The 21,895-nt window shown below is 39.0% G+C and overlaps 2 protein-coding genes across 7 annotated transcripts; both read left to right on the forward strand.

Annotated features, from left to right (window-relative positions):
- The first annotated feature begins 604 nt into the window (after positions 1-604).
- Positions 605-21,844, forward strand: impdh1a (IMP (inosine 5'-monophosphate) dehydrogenase 1a). 5 transcript variants are annotated; one of them, XM_044357162.1, is made up of 16 exons: positions 605-1,161; positions 13,547-14,060; positions 14,763-14,861; positions 15,405-15,453; positions 16,257-16,358; positions 16,509-16,583; positions 16,734-16,940; positions 17,075-17,452; positions 17,533-17,623; positions 17,737-17,832; positions 18,048-18,191; positions 18,487-18,628; positions 18,742-18,885; positions 18,977-19,060; positions 19,388-19,404; positions 19,545-21,844. In XM_044357162.1, the coding sequence occupies exons 2-16, from the start codon at positions 13,774-13,776 to the stop codon at positions 19,646-19,648; spliced, it is 2,019 nt and encodes a 672-aa protein (XP_044213097.1). In that variant the 5' UTR covers positions 605-1,161; positions 13,547-13,773; the 3' UTR covers positions 19,649-21,844. The 5 variants fall into 5 exon arrangements, with proteins under 5 accessions (XP_044213097.1, XP_044213098.1, XP_044213096.1 ...); XM_044357163.1 differs by lacking the exon at positions 605-1,161 and having other exon boundaries at positions 12,738-14,060; positions 17,075-17,162; positions 17,253-17,452; XM_044357161.1 differs by lacking the exon at positions 605-1,161 and having other exon boundaries at positions 12,738-14,060.
- Positions 4,836-12,096, forward strand: LOC122986086 (receptor-interacting serine/threonine-protein kinase 3-like). 2 transcript variants are annotated; one of them, XM_044357167.1, is made up of 12 exons: positions 4,836-4,903; positions 5,152-5,337; positions 5,805-6,108; positions 6,210-6,358; positions 6,456-6,505; positions 6,731-6,892; positions 7,057-7,142; positions 7,279-7,345; positions 7,456-7,523; positions 7,979-8,024; positions 11,594-11,839; positions 11,937-12,096. In XM_044357167.1, exons 2-12 carry the CDS (start codon positions 5,186-5,188, stop codon positions 11,942-11,944), a joined length of 1,338 nt encoding a protein of 445 aa, XP_044213102.1. In that variant the 5' UTR covers positions 4,836-4,903; positions 5,152-5,185; the 3' UTR covers positions 11,945-12,096. The 2 variants fall into 2 exon arrangements, with proteins under 2 accessions (XP_044213102.1, XP_044213103.1); XM_044357168.1 differs by lacking the exon at positions 4,836-4,903 and having other exon boundaries at positions 5,251-5,332; positions 11,937-12,095.
- Positions 21,845-21,895: the final 51 nt, after the last annotated feature.

Genomic DNA, 21,895 nt, shown 5'->3' on the forward strand with positions numbered 1-21,895 from the left:
CTCCTGTTTCAGTTTAAATGTACAGGTTTGTTGTTCACCACTGTGGCACTGAATAATGGATCGGTGAAGACAAAACTAAAACCTAATATCATATATAATCAATAGTATTCTCAAAATGTAAAGGTCTGTGACTTTATTTACAAGACTATTTGTTATACTGTAACAGAAAATAACATGCACAAAGACTTGTGGATACAAACTCCTTTATGAAGAATCAATTACTTTTGCTTCCCATTTTTAGAGGTTCTGCCTTTCTTCAAACAAACAAACACTTCTCTCTGTCTGTCTGTCTCTCTGTCTGTCTGTCTGTCTGTCTGTCAGTCTTTCCTCTCTCTGTCTGGAGGGAGAAAAGCTTGCTGGGTAACAGCATTCTGGGATTTGGCCTTTGTCTCATTCACAGCTCTGTCTCCTTGAGCTTGGCAAAAAACACACACCTTCACACCATGGTAATCCTCAGAGGGGAAAGTGTGTTCAAGTGTCTTCTTGACCCATCCATCTCTTCCTCAGTCCTACTGCCTCACTCCACCCTACACACCCATCTCACCCCACCCCGTCCTGCATTAATGCTTCCAACCCTCTTTGTGGGAGAGTGACGTCTGCTACTGTCAGAAACAGAGTTAAGCTCAGCAGGCACCAGGAGAACGGAGTGGGGAGAAGCTCCCAGCCTTAGGAATAACCAAGCAGCACTGCTTTCTGGGTCTCCAGAGGGACATATCTCTGCCACCTGAGTAAGAACTGACTCTCCTCCCCAGCAGCCGCTTGTGCCGTGGGGAACATAGAGGGAATCCTAAGTATGGTGTGCCACGATAGTTAACTTCATCAACAGGTCAGCTAAAAAGTCTTTCCTTCTGCCCAAGGGCTGTAATGGCCTCAAACCTGGGTGAATGCTGAAAAACTGGAATACAAACCTTCTTCTGGGAAAAACAACACTGTTTTGAGGGACTTTTGTTGCTACTCTTCCTGCATTTCTAAGGAGATTTTTTTTAGAAACAAATCTTCACTTGTTTCATGCAAGTGATATACACCTGCAATCATACAGCCGTGTCACTGCGAACTGCAACTTTGTGTAATTTTGTATTTTGCCTATTTTGGTTTAACTGTGGGACTGGAAGCAAAACAGATGGCAAGACAGCTTTCTCCAATGTCAGGTGTGTCTGAAAGGTGTTTGTGTTTGTACACTATCTACTGCTCGTCATCTACTGCTGCGACTCTGCCTTACAGTGGAGAGAATTGAAGATGAAATCTGGAAACTATCATTGGACCAACGCAATGTCAATATCATATTCTGGTTGTTGATTGGTTAGGGAGGACGTCCTCCCTTGGAGTGTCATTTTATGTGTCTTGGCCAATCATAGATTAGCGTGAAAAAAACTGAAGTACATTAAATTGATGTAAGAGATCCTGCCCTCCGGAGAACAGCAGGCACCTCTCCTCTTCTGCCCCCCACTCCCCTCCACTGCTCCCCACCACCACTTCACACACACACACACACACACACACACACACACACACACTGCTCTTTCCTCTCCTGCCCTGCAGGTGTCGCTGTTTAAGCATTTTAATCAGAATTTCATTAATGGATTTTTTCCAAAGAGAAGATATTTTTTTTTTTGGTAATGGTTTATTTCAACCAAATATTCTTTTTTATATTTTGATCTCCCTCTTGCCTCTCAAAAAATAGAGGAGGAGCAACCTCCTCTGCCTCTATGGACCAGCCTCCACTGATACACATGCATGTTTGTGTGACTGAGTGTCTGGGTGTATGCACAATCACAGCATCATACTGAAATTTGCAAAATTATAATGTGTTTTTTTTTTTTTTTGCTTAAATACAAGTCTCAAACTAGTTCCAAGTTAATTTATTTTGTGTTGCTTAATGCTATATAAGCAACATTAAAAATATAAAAGCATGCACAAAAAATCTTTGTCTAATAAAAGGCAGCCATGAGTGAAACACTAAGAATGATGGAGAAAGAATCATTCATGTTTTAAGAGGATCTAGCTGTGATCTGTTGGCTTAGTAAGAGCTCACATGTTTATTCTTCATCTATATTAAGGCTCACTCAGTATTGACTAATATAAAAGGTTCAATCTGAGTCTCAACAGAAACTTTGATTACTTCCTTCCTACATCGCACTGAAAGAAATACACATTTCAGCAGAGTCTGGTATAGATAACAGAGTACAAGTCTTGAAATCTATAGTCTGTTATTCTGTTTGTTCTTTTAACCACACTGTCACCCCTTTCAGAAAAAACTGTGCCCTTCTTAACTTCCTCTCACAGGGTATGCATGCTACCCCTAATGAAACAAAAGGAAGTTAAAAAAAATGTGTCATAGCATTCTTATAGTCACTACAAAAATAGTAACAAAAAGGAAAAATATTCTGGTTTGTGTTTGCATTTCATTTCACCAAAAAACCCCCAAAAAAACAGTAATGATGAAAAGTTTTATGCTATTGTATGTTTTATAGTCAGTTATTAAAGGCCTCGGAATTCACTAAAATAGAACTGTGGCCAAACTTTATTGGTAAAAGTATTTTAAATTAATTTCTCAAAATGTAAAGTTCTGTGAAAATTGTACATAACTTTGTGTGATCTGCTCATATAAAACTCCCTTTAGCTCCACCTACAGGCCAGCCAGCTCAGATAACAGGGGTAAGAAACTGAAACTAGTTTGAACTTACTCTTTAGTCTGTAGGTGGACAACGCATGAGGGGATATACGGTGAGTACAAGCCAGCTTTTTAATTATATAACGTGGGAAGTTTATTGTTATAACAAGATGTTCTTCACATTATAACAAAATATTTTCACGTTATTACAACATACAAAGTTATCACGTTATAACAAGAAATATTTATACTTTTGTACTTTTTATACCAATATACTATTTATCTTGTTAAACAACGAGATAAGTTGGTCTTGGACGGATGTGGACTCTCCGTGATGTCCTCCGGTTGTGAACTGGCACTTGACCTTTTGCAATGAAACTAAAATGAAACTACCTTATGTTGAAGCATAAGCACGAGGCTGAAGGCTGGCATCCGATTCACAGCCTCCGATTGGAACTTCCCGGTCCACCTTAAAAGTGGCATTAACGCCTGTAGGTGGACTAGATTAACATGGAGACTCCAGGAACTCATTAACACAATGTCAAGATTTGTGAAACCTTTACTCTATTTGTGAAAATGCAAAAAAAGGGCGATTTCACTGCTTTTCTCCCATCCAGACCACATTAGACACATTCAATCTAATCCAGATTTGACAAGTCTAAGTATAGGTTTTTGATATGGACCTTTTCTAATGTGATCTGGATGGGAAAAAGCAGTGAAATCACCCTTTTTTAGTTTTTACAAATTCGAAGTTATTTTCATCAGTGAGTCGGCCTTGTAAAAAAAATAATTAATTGATTTGGTGAAGCCCTTGATATGATTATATCGAACCGATCGCTATTTCAGTAATAATTTTAATGTATCTCACCTCGTACACTAATGTAAAATTAATTACTAAACTATTGCATAGTTTGGTAATTAATGTTAAACAACAGTATTTGCACTTCAATGTCTTTTAAGAATACAATGAGACACTACTTTTGGTAAAGAAAAAGAAAGTTGGAAAAGAGGCTGATGAGCCCAGGTAAACGGACGCTCCTTCATAAAAAGCAGAATATCGAGGTGTAACCGACCAGTCCGCTGTGTGTAGAGGTGTGTGTGTGGTTATTTTGTAGCAGCCTGGTGTAATTTTCAGGCGAATGAATGAAGGTAAAGAAAGTGAACAGCTGTGCTTAATGGCACTGCGCTCTTGCGCAGAGGCAACCTCTGGTCCATTTACTGCGTCAACACATAGCCTAGAGGCGGTCATCTCGACTGCCATGGGAGCGCGAGTGCCGACAGCGAAAGTCCATTTCTATGGTTGTCTGCACTATAGAGTGTTCTCACGTTGCAGTACTTTACTTGGAGACTACACGGACCCCAAATGAGGGCGGACAGTGCCTCCTTCCTGTTAAAAAGAAGGACAGTGCGTCCGTCCAATCAGCGATGATCCTTGTCAATGGGAGAGTGTCCAATCAGCAATAAGCTTTGTCGATAGCCGGTACCTACCTTTTCCGTTAGAAGTTAATGTTGTCTTTTGCGGTTGTGTTTTGTTATTTGCCGTTTTTTTTTTTTTTTTAAATTTGTTGTTGTGTTTTGTTATTTGTTGTTGTGTATTTGATTTGTTGTTGTGTTTTGTTATTTGTTGTTGTGTTTATTATTTGTTGTTGTGTTTTGTTATTTGTCATTGTGTTTTCCTATTTGTCATTGTGATTGCAGACTGCATGGAAGATTATAGGGGTATAACAGTATACATCCCTGCAATCTACTTATGAACAGACTACCCTAAAGCAATCCAATAGGACAGTAACTGACACCTGAGTACCAGCTACTGCCCTCAGGTAGGAGGTTTAGAGTCATTCCTAGCAGACAAATAGATTTAAAAATTCATTAATCCCGGTGTCAATAAAACGTTTGAATAGTGGCAGATAGGGCCAGGATGGGCACTGGATGATCTTTTATGCAAGTGATTTTTAATGAAAAAGAGATTTTCTCTGTTTTTTATTGGATGTGATTGTTTTCTCTGTTTGCCTATGTACTTTTATAACATTGGCATGTTACTCATTTACTTTTAGAACCTTGGTGTGTTACTTATGAACTAACATCTTTGTATATCTGTGTATGTGAAATGGTTTTAGTACCTTGTTTGTTATTTATTAACTCACTTGTATTTTTCTTTTTCTGTATATGAAATGTTGTCTTTTAATGGCTGCAGCATGGGTGAAGAACCCAAGACAAATTTTCCACTCCGTGGGACAATAAAGTTAATTTTATTCTTAAATAAGCCATATTCCTCAATTTATCCGTTCAAAAGTGAGTGTCATGTTATAACAAGATAAATGGTATATTATTATAACAAGAAAAGTTTGTGTCGTATAAGGTGAAAATATCTTGTTATAATGTGAAAAACATCTTCTTATAACAATAAACTTTTCACATTATAACGTGATACTGACCCATTTTTCTCCGGCATGGCAGCAGTACGCCTCTGTAAATATATAAGTAGTCATTGAACCACTTTATTTTTGATGCTTACCTTTTTTCTATAAATATTTCCATAGAAGTTGTAGTTGTTCTACCTGAGTTCAGCAAGAGATGGCACTGAGCAGCAAGACTGAGCTGAGTGCAGATGACTTCTTGGATGGACGGGTATCCATTGGCTATGGGGGATTTGGTCACGTCTACAAGGCCAGGCACAAGAACTGGGGTATTGATGTGGCCATTAAGCTACTTCATGATGATGTGAGGTAAATTTGTAGCTACATATCTTAGTTTAAAGGAGACCTATTACACTTTTTGTGGATTTCTGCCATTTATATACTGTTATGATGTTGAATATCTGTGTTAAACATGGTCATAGTTCCAAAATTTGTTGTGCAAGACCATAAACAGCCGTCCATTCTGTAGCCTTGGTTGCTAAAGTTGTTGCTTTTCCATGTGTTGTTCACTGGCATATTTCAAATCGGATTCTGGCTCAAACATGTACGTATATATTAGACAAGTAGACAAAGAGAAAAGACCCAGTCTAAAATAAATAAGGAATTGTGAGTCATGCAAAGCTATTCTAGTTGAGTCCCAGAATAAAAATATAGAGCTTTAAATGAGCATAATAGGTCCCCTTTAAATTATTTATTCATACACATCCTTTTTTATGAATATTAGTAGTTTAAGCAGCTCTCTCATTTATGCTTTCTCTACCTCTACCTCATTCCAGCGCTGAGAAAGCACTTTATGGAGAGGCTTCTCTTATGAATGAGGCCTCCTCTGAGTTTGTGGTGAGGGTTTATGGATTTTATAAGGAAGAAAAGCCCATGCAAAAGGGAATAGTCATGGAATTCATGACAAGAGGCTCCATTCAGTCCCTGCAGGAGGACCTGTCTGGCCCTCCACCGTGGCCTCTGGCCTTGCGCTTGGCCCATCAGGTGGCTCTAGCCATAAACTTTCTCCATTCAAAGGGCCTTATGCACCAGGACCTAAAGCCAAGTAATGTACTGCTGACTGAAGACCTCAATGCCAAGGTAGTAGTAATGCCAATCCACCTAAAGTCCAGAGTTGATATTAAATATAAAACTTAATTAATTATTTGTGTAATGTTGTGTTTCTCTTTTTTTGTTTGTAGCTGGCAGACTTTGGTCTGTCCAGGGTTTCTACCAGTGCATCGAACAGAAAGGAAGGAATGACAGGAGAAATCGGAGGCTCTTACAAGTACATGCCTCCCGAGGCTTTCGAATTATCATACGCACCTGTTCGTTCTTTTGACATATACAGGTATTCAAAGGAATACTTATAAATGGGAATACTTTATTGTTGAAAACTTTATCTGTATGACCATGTTACTTAAAAAATCTTTCTCTCTCTTCACCAGCTATGGTATCCTTCTCTGGTCTATTGTTACTGGTAAAGAGCCCTATCCAAGTACGTATAATTAATTTTGTTGTCCCAACATTTTCCAACCTAATAAAATCCCATCCTGCCATCTATTTTTCTCTTTGTTTGGCAATGTCTTCTGTATTGTTTCCCTTATTAATTTATCATTTTCAGCGAAATTAAGCACTGTACATACAGTTCACACACATGTACACACACTTGTTGAGTTGGTATGTTATGATGCATGTCTTCATTGTATTACATGTATTGTAGAGAAGGATTCCAGTCTTGTGGCACTGCGGGTCCCCAAAGGGGACAGACCTCTCTCGACGGAAATTGACCGGATTGACCAGAAGGCAGATGGGTTAAAAGAGCTGGTTGACCTCATGAAGAGTTGCTGGCATGGGGATCCCACTCAGAGGCCATACGCTAAGAGTAGGTGTCTGTTATTGTAATATGTATTCTCATTATCACTGTACTGGAGCATTTGCTAAACTTAAGCTATGAGCTAAGCTATGGCATTTCTGATACCTGCATTCTTTGTGAAGCATGTACTCATTCATGCATTTATGCCTTCTAAAATAAAACTTCTGTTTCAGAGTGCTTGAAAGTCACTGAGGATGTGTTCTCAAGGCATGGAAAGAAGGGAATTAATGATGCGGTCCATAAAGTCAAGACAACACTGGTACAATTTATAAATTCTATTTCACAACATACTGTATATTATATATATTGCTGATTACTCATGATTAATAATTCATGGAAAACAATTCTAACTGCACATTTTTTATCTGTTATATAATATCTTCTCCCTCTTTTAGGATTCACCAACTAATAATCAACATTCAAACACATCTGTTGCCTCCAGCTCTCCTCCTCAGCCACCAGGTAGGTTATTTAATACTATTTATGGGTCATGTGAGATTAATCAAATTAATTATTCCTTACTTTCTACAATAAAACAAATGGTAACACAGATGTTTCCTCCTCTTTTTCAGAACAGTCAGAGTCAAATGATGAGGTAGATCATGCCAGATTTACAAATACTGGAAGGTCTTTTAAACAGGTATGCCTAAAGCTGAAGTTGAAAACAGATAAAGTAACTTTATTTAATCAGTCTCATTGAGATCTGAACAGTCTACAGTCTGACCTAACACTCAAACAAAACACCAGTCAGTATTGGGGAATATTGCTTCATGTTAATTGTATTAGTATTACTTGGTTAGATGGGAATGGACATCACATTCTCAGCAGTTTATTACAATATTATACCACACATTATTTGGTTAATTGAAACAAACAAAAACCATTATCAGACAGTGGACCACAACAACAATAACATTGTATTTTAGATTCAGATTTGCAGTTAAATATTCAAATGTGTCTTTCTCCTCTGTAATTAGTAGGCCTGAATAAAATACATTTATCAATGCTGATATCATTATATCAGTGCATTTGTCAATGCACTAATATAATTAATTACATAATATAGACTTAAAAAGCTTTTGTTTTGGCCAACAGGATTCTGTCTCTGTTTCTACTGGGGAAATGAATAATACGGATAAAGGTGAGTGTATTTGTCACTGAACTGATGCTCTGTGGCATGAAAATGAATTAAAGCTTTTTTTGTTGTTAAGATTTCTCGTACGTTAACAAAACAAGTCAAATGAACTTGCTGCTATGGCATTCATGTACATGCTGTGGTTCTTCTTCATTTTAAAACAGAAAAGTTTGTTGACAAGAACCAGGCAGTGTTAATCCAAAAAGTTTCTGAGGTATTGGCAATAGCAGAGGAGCTTGGAGACATGGTCCATGGTGAAACCTACTCACTGATTGAAGCTAAGAAGACGGACCAGGACAGAATGAGAGTGCTGTATCAAAGGACACTTCGGTCAGGAGGGGAAGTGGTCAAAGCAGCCTTCTACGACGCCCTCAAAAATAATCATCCCAAACTAGTGGAGAGGCTAGGAGGTAGGAGTTTTGCTCTTGTTAAAGAGATCAAACACAGTAGTTGAATCAATGACAAGTTTTTAAAGTTTTTTTTTATTTCACTTTCTTTTCCCTCAGGTGTCTAACTCCAAAGTGACTTTCCCTGCTTCTCATCAGCCCATGATGACCAATCCTACACTTGAGTCTTTTATTGACATGAATATATTTCACTCATATGTATATAATGTGTTGACATTTTAATATACTATATATTCAGTGTTTTTTTTGTATATATTGTGCATTTTTTTCAGAAAGAAATAAAATTCTATCTCCTCACGTTAGGCCTTGGAATTCACTAAAATAGAACTGTGGCCAAACTTTATTGGTAAAAGTATTTTAAATTAATTTCTCAAAATGTAAAGTTCTGTGAAAATTGTACATAACTTTGTGTGATCTGCTCATATAAAACTCCCCTCAGCTCCACTCACAGGCCAGCCAGTTTAGATAACAGGGGTAAGAAACTGAAACTAGTATCGTCACGTATGAACTTTCTCTTTAGTCTGTAGGTGGACAACGCATGAGGGGATATATGGTGAGTACAAGCCAGCTGTTTAATTATATAACGTGGAAAGTTTATTGTTATAACAAGATGTTTTCACGTTATTACAACATACAAAGTTATCACGTTATAACAAGAAACTTTTCTTTTTATACCAATATACTATTTATCTTGTTAAACAGCGAGATAAGTTGGTCTTGGACGGATGTGGACTCCCCGTGATGTCCTCCGGTTGTGAACTGGCGTTATAACAGGATATTTTCACGTTATTACAACACACAAACTTAACATGTTATAACAAAAAAAACTTTTCTTGTTATACCAATATACTATTTATCTTAGCCTGAAGGCTGGCATCCGATTCACAGCCTCCGATTGGAACTTCCCGGTCCACCATAAAAGTTGCATAACGCCTGTAGATGGACTAGATTAACATGCAGACTTCGAAGTTATTTTCATCAGTGAGTTGGCCTTGTAAAAAAAATAATTAACTGATTAGGTGAAGCCATTGATATGATTATATCGAACCGATCGCTATTTCAGTAATAATTTTAATGTATCTCACCTCGTACACTAATGTAAAATTAATTACTAAACTATTGCATAGTTTGGTAATTAATGTTACACAACAGTGTTTGCACTTCAATGTCTTTTAAGAATACAATGAGACACTACTTTTGGTAAAAAAAAAAAAAGAAAGTTGGAAAAGAGGCTGATGAGCCCAGGTAAACGGACGCTCCTTCATAAAAAACAGAATATCGAGGTATAACCGACCAGTCCGCTGTGTGTAGAGGTGTGTGTGGTTATTTTGTAGCAGCCTGGTGTAATTTTCAGGCGAATGAATAAAGGTAAAGAAAGTGAACAGCTGTGCTTAATGGCACTGCGCTCTTGCGCAGAGGCAACCTCTGGTCCATTTACTGCGTCAACACATAGCCTAGAGGCGGTCATCTCGACTGCCATGGGAGCGCGTGTGCCGACAGCGAAAGTCCATTTCTATGGTTGTCTGCACTATAGAGTGTTCTCACGTTGCAGTACTTTACTTGGAGACTACACGGACCCCAAATGAGGGCGGACAGTGCCTCCTTCCTGTTAAAAAGAAGGACAGTGCGTCCGTCCAATCAGCGATGATCCTTGTCAATGGGAGAGCGTCCAATCAGCAACAAGCTTTGTCGATAGCCGGTACCTACCTTTTCCGTTAGAAGTTAATGTTGTGTTGTCTGCTTTTGCGGTTGTGTTTTCTCTTTTGTTCTTGTGTTTTGTTATTTGTTGTTGTGTATTTGATTTGCTGTTGTGTTTTGTTATTTGTCATTGTGTTTTCCTATTTGTCGTTGTGATTTGCACTTCAGGGCCACCGTAGCATTGTGCCATGATGCCATGATCAACCCAAGCATGAAGTTCATGGTGTTAGTCTTTTATCAAGCAGTTTTAGAGAGCCTTATCAGATATGGAATCACAGCTTGATTTGGTAACCTCTCTGTGCAGCTGAAGTCCAAACTGGTCCAAATGATGCAGACTGCATGGAAGATTATAGGGGTAAAACAGTATACGTCCCTGCAATCTACTTATGAACAGACTACCCTAAGGCAATCCAATAGGACAGTAACTGGTTACACCTGAGTACCAGCTACTGGCCTCAGGTAGGAGGTTTAGAGTCATTCCTAGCAGACAAAAAGATTTAAAAATTCATTAATCCCGGTGTCAATAAAACGTTTGAATAGTGGCAGATAGGGCCAGGATGGGCACTGGATGATCTTTTATGCAAGTGATTTTTAATGAAAAAGAGATTTTCTCTGTTTTTTATTGGATGTGATTGTTTTCTCTGTTTGCCTAGGTACTTTTATAACATTGGCATGTTACTCATTTACTTTTAGAACCTTGGTATGTTACTTATGAACTAACATCTTTGTATATTTGGGTATGTGAAATGGTTTTAGTACCTTGTTTGTTATTTGTTAACTCACTTGTATTTTTCTTTTTCTGTATATGAAATTTTGTCTTTTAATGGCTGCAGCATGGGTGAAGAGCCCAAGACAAATTTTCCACTCTATGGGACAATAAAGTTAATTTTATTCTTAAATGAGCCATATTCCTCAATTTATCCGTTCAAACAAGAGACAAGAAAACAAGAAAAGTTTGTGTCGTAATAACAACATGAAAATATCTTGTTATAATGTAAAAAACATCTTCTTATAACAATAAACTTTTATTTAAATATATAAGTAGTCACTGAACCACTTTATTTTTGATTCTTACCTTTTTTTTTTTTTTTTATAAATATTTCCATAGAAGTTGTAGTTGTTCTACCTGAGTTCAGCAAGAGATGGCACTGAGCAGCAAGACTGAGCTGAGTGCAGATGACTTCTTGGACGGATGGGTGCATTTATCAATGCACTAATATAATTAATTACATAATATAGACTTAAAAAGCTTTTGTTTTGGCCAACAGGATTCTGTCTCTGTTTCTACTGGGGAAATGAATAATACAGATAAAGGTGAGTGTATTTGTCACTGAACTGATGCTCTGTGGCATGAAAATGAATTAAAGCTTTTTTTTGTTAAGATTTCTCGTACATTAACAAAACAAGTCAAATGAACTTGCTGCTATGGCATTCATGTACATGCTGTGGTTCTTCTTCATTTTAAAACAGGAAAGTTCGTTGACAACAACAGGGCAATGTTAATCCAAAACGTTTCTGAGGTATTGGCAATAGCAGAGGAGCTTGGAGACATGGTCCATGGTGAAACCTACTCACTGATTATAGCTAAGGAGACGAACCAGGACAGAATGAGAGTCCTGTATCAAAGGACACTTAAGTCAGGAGGGGAAGAGGTCAAAGCAGCCTTCTACGACGCCCTCAAAAAAAATCATTCCAAACTAGTGGAGAGGCTAGGAGGTAGGAGTTTTGCTCTTGTTAAAGAGATCAAACACAGTAGTTGAATTGATGACAACTTTTTAAAAAAAAATTTTTATTTCACTTTCTTTTCCCTCAGGTGTCTAACTCCAAAGTGACTTTCCCTGCTTCTCATCAGCCCATGATGACCAATCCTACACTTGAGTCTTTTATTGACATGAATATATTTTACTCATATGTATATAATGTGTTAACATTTTGATATACTATATAATCAATATATATTGTATATATATTGTGTATTTTTTTCAGAAAGAAATAAAATTCTATCTCCTCATGTTAGTGTCTTTAGTTCAGAAAGTTACATGATGTGTTGTGTGGGGGCTCTCGCTTAATAATCAGCAACAAACATGTTCGCCTTTGTTAATATTATGAAGGGGGGACGTTGCTTGTTTCTTCCAGTGGGTGGGGGAGAGAGAGAGAGGGAGAGGGAGAGAGAGAGACTGGGTAAGAGGCTTTTCTGGTTCAATCCCTCAGTAACTGTCACAAGCAGTCAGTCAGTCACCTGCAGATGATGGTGTCGAGGGCATCCCAGGCAACAAAGTTACTCTCCTGTTTCAGTTTAAATGTACAGGTTTGTTGTTCACCACTGTGGCACTGAATAATGGATCGGTGAAGACAAAACTAAAACCTAATATTATATATAATCAATAGTATTCTCAAAATGTAAAGGTCTGTGACTTTATTTACAAGACTATTTTGTTATACTGTAACAGAAAATAACATGCACAAAGACTTGTGGATACAAACTCCTTTATGAAGAATCAATTACTTTTGCCTCCCATTTTTAGAGGTTCTGCCTTTCTTCAAACAGACGAACACTTCTCTCTGTCTGTCTGTCTGTCTGTCTTTCCTCTCTCTGTCTGGAGGGAGAAAAGCTTGCTGGGTAACAGTATTCTGGGATTTGGCCTTTGTCTCATTCACAGCTCTGTCTCCTTGAGCTTGGCAAAAAACACACACACCTTCACACCATGGTAATCCTCAGAGGGGAAAGTGTGTTCAAGTGTCTTCTTGACCCATCCATCTCTTCCTCAGTCCTACTGCCTCACTCCACCCTACACACCCATCTCACCCCACCCCGTCCAGCATTAATGCTCCCAATCCTCTTTGTGGGAGAGTGACGTCTGCTACTGTCAGAAACAGAGTTAAGCTCAGCAGGCACCAGGAGAACGGAGTGGGGAGAAGCTCCCAGCCTTAGGAATAACCAAGCAGCACTGCTTTCTGGGTCTCCAGAGGGACATATCTCTGCCACCTGAGTAAGAACTGACTCTCCTCCCCAGCAGCCGCTTGTGCCGTGGGGAACATAGAGGGAATCCTAAGTATGGTGTGCCACGATAGTTAACTTCATCAACAGGTCAGCTAAAAAGTCTTTCCTTCTGCCCAAGGGCTGTAATGGCCTCAAACTAGGGTGAATGCTGAAAAACTGGAATACAAACCTTCTTCTGGGAAAAACAACACTGTTTTGAGGGACTTTTGTTGCTACTTTTCCTGCATTTCTAAGGAGATTTTTTTTAGAAACAAATCTTCACTTGTTTCATGCAAGTGATATACACCTGCAATCATACAGCCGTGTCACTGCGAACTGCAACTTTGTGAAATTTTGTATTTTGCCTATTTTGGTTTAACGGTGGGACTGGAAGCAAAACAGATGGCAAGACAGCTTTCTCCAATGTCAGGTGTGTCTGAAAGGTGTTTGTGTTTGTGCACTCCGAGCATGGGGTGTTTATGAGTGCTTGTAATTGGAACAGCAAATCAAGTGTGTTGTTGTGTGTCCGCTGGGGCCACTGTTTACTTGGAGTGTGAAAGTGTGACTTTGTGTGTATGATACAAGTCAGAAGTCCTTGAAGAGTGTGTGTGTGTGTGCACGCGTGTGTGTGTGTGTGTGTGTGCACGCGTGTGTGTGTGTGTGTGTGTATATGTGTGAGGTGGAGGGGCCTGTGGAGGTCGTAGCCCTGGATTTCTTTGAGATGGAGGGTCATGCTTATGACCGATTTGGGGATGGGGAGAGGGACAACTACCAGATTGACTACAGGAGGATTGTAGGGGACATGGAACCAGCACGGCCTCGCACCTCAAACAAAGAGGGGGAACAACCCCACCCCTGTGGTGCCTATGTCCACTCAACGCCACATGGACATGGGCATGAGACAGCAGCACAGCGATACAGTGCTACACGTATCCAAGCCGGATACGAACCAGAGAGGTTAGTCTCACTCTCTCCTTGATCTTTCACCAGCCTACATAGACCATAAGTTCATGACCTTAACATCACTCCACACCCTTTATGATATGCAGAGGTGATTGTGTGAAGCCTTATAACAACCTTATAAACACTGTATCTCCTGCAGCAATTGAGATGTTTTCACTTTCTAGTAGTGTTGACTCTGCGCTTTTACAAGCCCATTTATCAGCTACCTGGGCAGCCAACCAAATCCTCTTACTTACTGTACTACCGTCATTGGTGTATAGAAGGAATTTCCATTGACTAGGACGGATTTCTCTTGTTAGCATTTCCTGTCTTCACTCCAACATTTGTAATAGGATCTGCCTACAGCATGTGTGTCAGACATAGAGGTCAAAAGAGAGACGAGAAAAACAACATGCATGTTTTACATAAGGGACAAATTTACCCATGATTTATGCACACTGCTTACAGTCATGGGAAGTAATGGATGGAGGATTGTGTTAAAATATTGGCTAAAATACACATTGAAATATTAAAAATCTGTGACATGAACTATAATTAGATGATATCAATTAAAATCTTGTATTAACTCTATGAAGCTGTGAAGTTAGGGTACATGATAGAGATACAAGTGTCATCTATGCATTATCATATCTTTACACACTCAGCAAATATTCATATTTTTAGCTGTACTATATCATGTATGTGTTAATACTTCAGCATGGCGGACTACTTGATCAGTGGAGGCACAGGTTACGTCCCTGAAGATGGATTAACAGCACAACAGCTCTTTGCTATTGGCGATGGACTTACATACAAGTAAGAAATGCTAATTTAAAAAAATACATAGATACATTTCACTGACACACGTGCATGTGCATACACAGAAACACAGAGTTATGCAATGTCTTCCATTAGGTGTTTAGTAATATCAGTGATGACACATCTGCTTGGGTTTTATATGGAGGATTATTTTGAGTAATAGTACTTTCAAGGATGACTCTGAGTGGTATCACACACATTAAAAGCAGGGCATGTGTGTGTGTTTGTGTGTGTTTGTGCACATATCAGTGTGTTAATGGGTGTCATTGTAGTTTCCTTAATGGAGGCTATATGCAGGGTTTATCAGTGTGCAGAGGATAAATGCAGAATGTTCTTTCAGAGGCTGACAGATTATGTCTGCTCAGTATCAGCTAAGTTTAAAAAGGGCTGCGTTGTAAAGTGGATATGCACAGTCCACATACACTGCTAAAGCTGTATGATCCAGGTTTATCGTAGTGATTGTTACTAGTATGATTTGATTTAAGTCATGCTTTTCCAGTTCCAAAGCAAGATGTTCTCATGTTTTCTCTCTCCTTTCAGTGACTTCTTGATCCTCCCTGGTTTCATAGATTTTACTTCTGATGAGGTGGTGAGTATCACAGGCCACATACTGCTTCCTGGCGCACTGTATATTGTTTATATTTAGTTAGTTAGTTGGGACATTTGCTAACCTTCAGGTAAGTGATGACAGCCACTGCTGCAATCCCTCTCAGGACTGCAGTTGTAGATGATACTACAATGAATAATTTCTTTGGATAAACTTGAATAGTTACATTAAGTCTTGGGCAAAAGGATCAAAGTACACTTGGTGCAAATAAAGTATCTCTACTGCTTTCTGTTTTTTATCTGTACTATTTTTAATGCTAATAGTGGTACTGCAGTCCTTCTAATTCATCCCTATCTCTTTGCTTTATTCCTTAGTTATGGGTGCTTGAGCACTGGGTTGTTTATTTGACTTGCTTTGTTTTCGTCTTTGCAAGCCCTGCTGGGACATTAAATTAATTTCATGCCTAGGTTACATGGGTTATTGTTAGATAGCAGGTGTTCAAAACAGACACACACACACCTGCGTCATCAAACTCTAAGCAGGTGAATTCGGAAAGTCAGCCTCTAATGTGCCCAAATGGGCTTTTAGGCTTACTGCATGGCAACATAAAAACAAACTCTAACATTTGGTTAACAAATGTGCTGCAGCTGCAACACTGTAGGGACATTGTTTGTGGACAACAGGTTGATAAATCTCCCAGCATCAACGCACACACCATTGGAATATCTTAGAATATGTCATAGTTAAAGTTCAATTATTTCTCAGATTTACTTTGCTCTGTGTGCTTATCAATGTAATAAGATCATATGATAATGTCTCCGTTTACAAATGCTCCCCATTTTTAGGATCTAACTTCTGCATTGACAAGGAAGATAACCCTGAAGACACCTCTTATTTCATCTCCCATGGATACAGTCACAGAGTCATCCATGGCCATCGCCATGGCAGTGAGTACAAGCACAGCAGAGCCTTACTGTACATACACCGTACCTAATTGTTCGCTCAGTGTAGCACCATCCTGCTCCACAGACAGTGGCAATTGCACCAAAATGTAATGAATAATTTTTTGTTCTCCTGTCTCTATTTGGCTACTTCAGTTGATGGGTGGGATTGGAATAATTCATCATAACTGTACAGCTGAGTTCCAGGCCAATGAGGTGCGCAAAGTCAAGGTAAGATGGAAAAGTCATCCAAGACATAAACTTACAATAGACATAAGAAGACATTGAAACATCCAGGACAGCCCTCCTTCAGAAGAAGATATTACTTTCAAAACAATAAGTATTGTAACCACTCAACACTTGTGTTTTTCTTGTTGTCAGAAATTTGAGCAGGGTTTTATCACAGACCCTGTGGTAATGAGTCCCCGACACACAGTGGGGGATGTGTTTGAGGCCAAGATACGCCATGGTTTCTCTGGGATCCCTGTTACAGAGACCGGCAAAATGGGAAGCAAGCTGGTCGGCATAGTCACCTCCAGGGACATAGACTTTCTGTCTGAGAAGGACCATGACAGACCCCTGGAGGAGGTGTGTATATGGGTGGTGTGTTTATGTGTGCATCCTTGAGAACATAATATTTGCAGCAGTTATATGATGTCAAATAACTGGGTTGTATACTGATATATTTTTCACTGTTGGAACTGAACATCTTTTTGATCCAGGCAATGACAAAAAGGGAAGATTTAGTTGTTGCACCTGCTGGAGTCACACTAAAAGAGGCTAATGATATACTGCAACGTAGCAAAAAAGGTAAATCTGTGAAGATGTGCTCTAGAGCAAGTGCAACCCTTGGGCTGTTTTCTTCCTTCTTTCACTCATTTTACACCCTTACTCTCTTAGGCAAGCTCCCCATCGTGAATGACAGTGATGAGCTGGTTGCCATCATTGCTAGGACTGACTTGAAGAAGAACAGAGATTATCCTCTGGCTTCCAAAGATTCCCGTAAACAGCTGCTGTGTGGAGCTGCGATTGGTACCAGGGAGGACGACAAATACAGACTGGATCTCCTCATGCAGGCTGGCGTGGATGTGGTAGTCCTGGTGGGTTTTAACTGCAATATGATTAAGCTTTTGATTAGTTTATGATTAGACTATAATTGTCATATTCTTTTAAACTACAGGACTCCTCCCAAGGAAACTCATTGTATCAAATTAACATGATAAACTACATCAAACAGAAATACCCTGAACTTCAGGTGGTTGGAGGAAATGGTAAGTCCTCCTCCTTTCCAGCTTTTTTTTTCTACATTTGTACTATGAAAGTTCCAATCTTAAGCATGTCTCCCTCATTCAGCTCTTTTCTGTATCTCTGTCTCTCTATCTAGTGGTGACAGCTGCTCAGGCTAAAAACCTCATAGATGCAGGTGTGGATGCTCTGAGAGTGGGCATGGGGTGTGGCTCTATCTGTATCACCCAGGAAGGTATGTAATAAAGACTACAGAACTGGGAAGATCTGCTGCTTTCAGATAGATATATCCACAATGTCAACAAAACTCTCCTTTATTTTTTGTAAATTGTAGGATTAAAAACAGACAGCAGACTATTTTACACCTGATTAAACTAAACCATTGAACATAAAAATGTATAATAGGTACACTTTGTGGCCAACACATGATGTTTTGTACTTGTTCCTCAGTAATGGCATGTGGACGGCCCCAAGGTACATCGGTGTACAAGGTTGCAGAGTATGCCCGACGTTTTGGAGTGCCGGTAATTGCTGACGGAGGCATTCAGACTGTTGGACATGTGGTGAAAGCTCTGGCCCTGGGAGCATCTACAGGTGAGAAAACACTACATTCTCCTATTTCCTGAAGTCTTGAATTTGCAAGATTTACATTTGCATAATTTGGTGGATACTTCTATGAAATAAATGTGGAGATGGGAGATCACAGCCTTGCTTGAGTACATATGGAGAGGACACATAGTTGCTGATGGGCAGTTGTAGAGATCTAAGTGTAATGGGCAACTTTTTTTTGTGAAATTGATTGCTTTTTGTTGTAGTCTTTTTCCTCTCACCTGTTCACCTTTGCTTTCAACATGATTTCATTCCATTTCTTTGATATTTCTGCCCTCAGTGATGATGGGGTCATTGCTCGCAGCAACTACCGAAGCTCCAGGAGAATATTTCTTTTCAGATGGTGTGCGTCTGAAAAAGTATAGAGGAATGGGCTCCTTGGATGCCATGGAGAAAAACAACAGCCAGAAACGCTACTTCAGGTGGGGGTTTGGGGGTACAGAGGTCCTTTCCCTTATAAACACTTACTCTGCAGAAATTTACATCATGGCACATTTATCTCTGACTCTGTGTGAATGCATTTGTGTGTGTCCAGTGAGGGAGATAAGGTGAAGGTGGCACAAGGTGTCTCAGGATCAGTACAAGATAAAGGCTCCATCCATAAGTTTGTTCCTTACCTCATTGCGGGGATCCAACATGGCTGTCAGGACATAGGAGCCAAGAGTTTGTCCATTTTACGGTACGGGAGCGTTTGTGTGTTTCCCATAAGTTTGTATTGTGTGTTGTGTAAGGGTTTTAGCTTACTATGAGTTGTGTGTGTTTTGTCCCAGGTCGATGATGTACTCTGGAGAGTTGAAGTTTGAGAAGAGAACCATGTCTGCTCAGATGGAGGGGGGAGTTCATGGCCTCCACTCGTAAGTCTGATCCTTGTCCCCTGGCTTTTGGTGAACTTTTCCCCTCCTCTGCAACTGCTCCTTATCCTATGTGTCTCTTTTCTGTGATCCCCTTCCTTCTGTCTAAATATTTTGGTGGCAGAGGTGGTTTGGTGAAGTCTGTCATCATCTGTTTCCTCTCTTTCCTTTATAACAGTGAAGGTACTAATGCTTACTGTGTGACTTAGCTTCATTTGTATTCAGTCCGTGTCAGAAACCTTTTACTGTCAAATTGAATGTAATTTATCTCTGTTTAGCAGCATCAAATTTTCTTTTCTCTTCCTTTTCTTACCCATGCTATCATATTAGATATTCTTTTGTGCCATGTAAGTACATCCATGTAGTCATCACACCTCCATCTTCTTCTTTCATTCATTCATCTCCATCCAAGATTGTTTTTGCAGTGGTGAAATGTTATTGCCACACAGAAAATACTTACTCCTCTTTTTTTCTATTCCAACTGTAGTTACGAGAAGCGGCTTTACTGAGGCAGGAGGAAGAGGAAACACTCGATCAGGACCTAACGTCCCAACCCCAGCAGCTATGAGCAGATGCAGCGGGCGCGTGTGATCAAACTACAAACACAAAAGCTTTCATTGCTGTACAACATCCATACTTCAAAATCTGACACTGCTTTTCTATGTCTTCCTCTCTTTTTCTCGTCTGTCAGTCCCATCTCTGACCCCTTCAAGGATAGACAACACAGTAGACCTGAGACTAAAGTTCAGAGAGCCAAAGAGAACAGTCTCATAGAGGACAGTCGCATTAATGGACGCCACTGCTCATGGACTCTTTATCTGTCTTTTTCTTGCTCTATCCGAGGTGTAGTGGGGGTAGTGTAATCAACTGCTATGCTGATCCCTTTTAACAAGCAAACACATGTCATTAACCACTTTAGGACAAGATCGCTGTTCTAATGGGAGGCCTACCTCCCTTTTGGCCTCTGAGAGAAAAGCGTACAACAAACCTCACAGAGGTACAACCCATCTTCAAAGCTCATTTGAAATATTGTACTAGATACTTAAACCTGCTGTGCGGAACTTTTACATATAAATGAATGTCCATTACATTCAAGCCTTTGGCAAATGAGTTCACACAATGCTGATTAAGCCTATCACCACCAGATAAATCTCTCTGTTTCTCACAGTATACCAGAGTTTTTAATCTGGTGTTTGGTTTGACATTCCCGTGTTGGCTGGATGAATGCATTCCACGAATGCTCTATGGGCAGAGCATGTGCTCTAGCCGAGCCGGCTAACCTCAGGTTAGCTCTCTGCTAACTTGAATGGGGATGAAATAATTTAATTGTACGGCCCTTTTAGATTTTCCAAATGTTATTGGACTGAATTGATCAAATTTTGATAGGGAAACAAGTTATTTTGCAGGGGTTGTGTGATGCTCAAAACAATTTATCCACCATTTTACAGCCTCAACAGCAGCAACAGAGTAGTGCTATGGCGGAGCCTATGATGTAAGTGTGTGTTGACAGTGTTTTTGTAATTTCTCTCCCTGCCAGAAGGGGGAGACAAAAGTCCCACACTGCAGCTTTAATTTTTAGCAGGAATCCAGGCAGTCAGATAGTATCATTTAAAGTAAAAAAGAAAAGGAAGAAAAAAAGCTGCATGCCTTTGGCATAATGCTTTAAATGTTCTACATTTTATTTCATTGTATGGGGAAAGCAACACAAAAGTTAAATCGCTTTAAGACAACAGTACTCTGCTGATATTGAGAGAAAAAGTGTAAAGTATGGTCACATTTTCTGGCCTGCAACATTGGCTTACTGAGCCAGGAGTAAACATAAAGCACATATAGTACAATTATGCTCTCATAAATGTTTCACTGCACTGGTTAGTTTTTGTTTAAGCAAATTAAATGTCAATATTTGATGGGAAAGGAAGCTCTGCTCTGATCACTCTCTCACTCAGTTGTATAGTCTGGTGAGCTCTTTGAATAGGCTGCACTTTTGTAGAAAGGACCAAAGTTATAATGTCAGCCTTAATTCATACAGTATACATATATAACAAGGAGCGCCTTAAAGGAGCCGTTGTGTGTAAGCTCACTCTGGATTTTACTCTGTCAATCTTATTTGGAGTAGAAAACACTGTATGACAAAATGTTTGAGTGACAAGATAGGAGAGTATCCATTTCACTTTAAGGGTCTTTTCATGATTGTACATTTTAGTTATCTGGTTATATCTCAAAAAAATTATCCCTACTTTCTATTTATAATGCAAATGAGTCCACCTTGGCGTACGTTGTAATCTTCCATATTCTCATTTTGCAAAGACACATTATTAATAACATAATATAGATTGTACATAATATATAATATGGACAGTTATGTATCTTTTTTTTTATCAGGCTCAGTATTTAAAATATTAAATGTCAAAGGTGAGTCAATGAAATTGTGCTATGTCAGCGGAGCAGGTTAGTAACAAACAGATTGTGCAGGCTGTTGTTGTTTTGTTGATTGAATTGTAGTCAAAAAGATTTAATCAGTTTTGAAAATTGAATTTTCTGAGAGCAACTTTGTTACATACTGTATATTACTATATAAGCAATGTATTTTATTTTTGGGAATAACTTGCATTTAATTTACCAGTTAAATTAGTTATTGTATTGGTTTACAAAATTATTTTACAGTTTAACAATACTAGTTGACGGTTAGCGCAGAAAATAATCGTCTTCTTCTAACATCCACCCTTAGGCTTCAAAATTCTATTTATTGTAAAAACTGTTGCAATAATAAAGATAATTTTAACAAGGGCATTTTGACATATGTATTTTTTTATATATATATTTTTGTCATATCTCCAG

The sequence above is a fragment of the Thunnus albacares genome, chromosome 7 (assembly GCF_914725855.1).
Source record: "Thunnus albacares chromosome 7, fThuAlb1.1, whole genome shotgun sequence".
In the NCBI taxonomy this organism is placed as follows: domain Eukaryota; kingdom Metazoa; phylum Chordata; class Actinopteri; order Scombriformes; family Scombridae; genus Thunnus; species Thunnus albacares.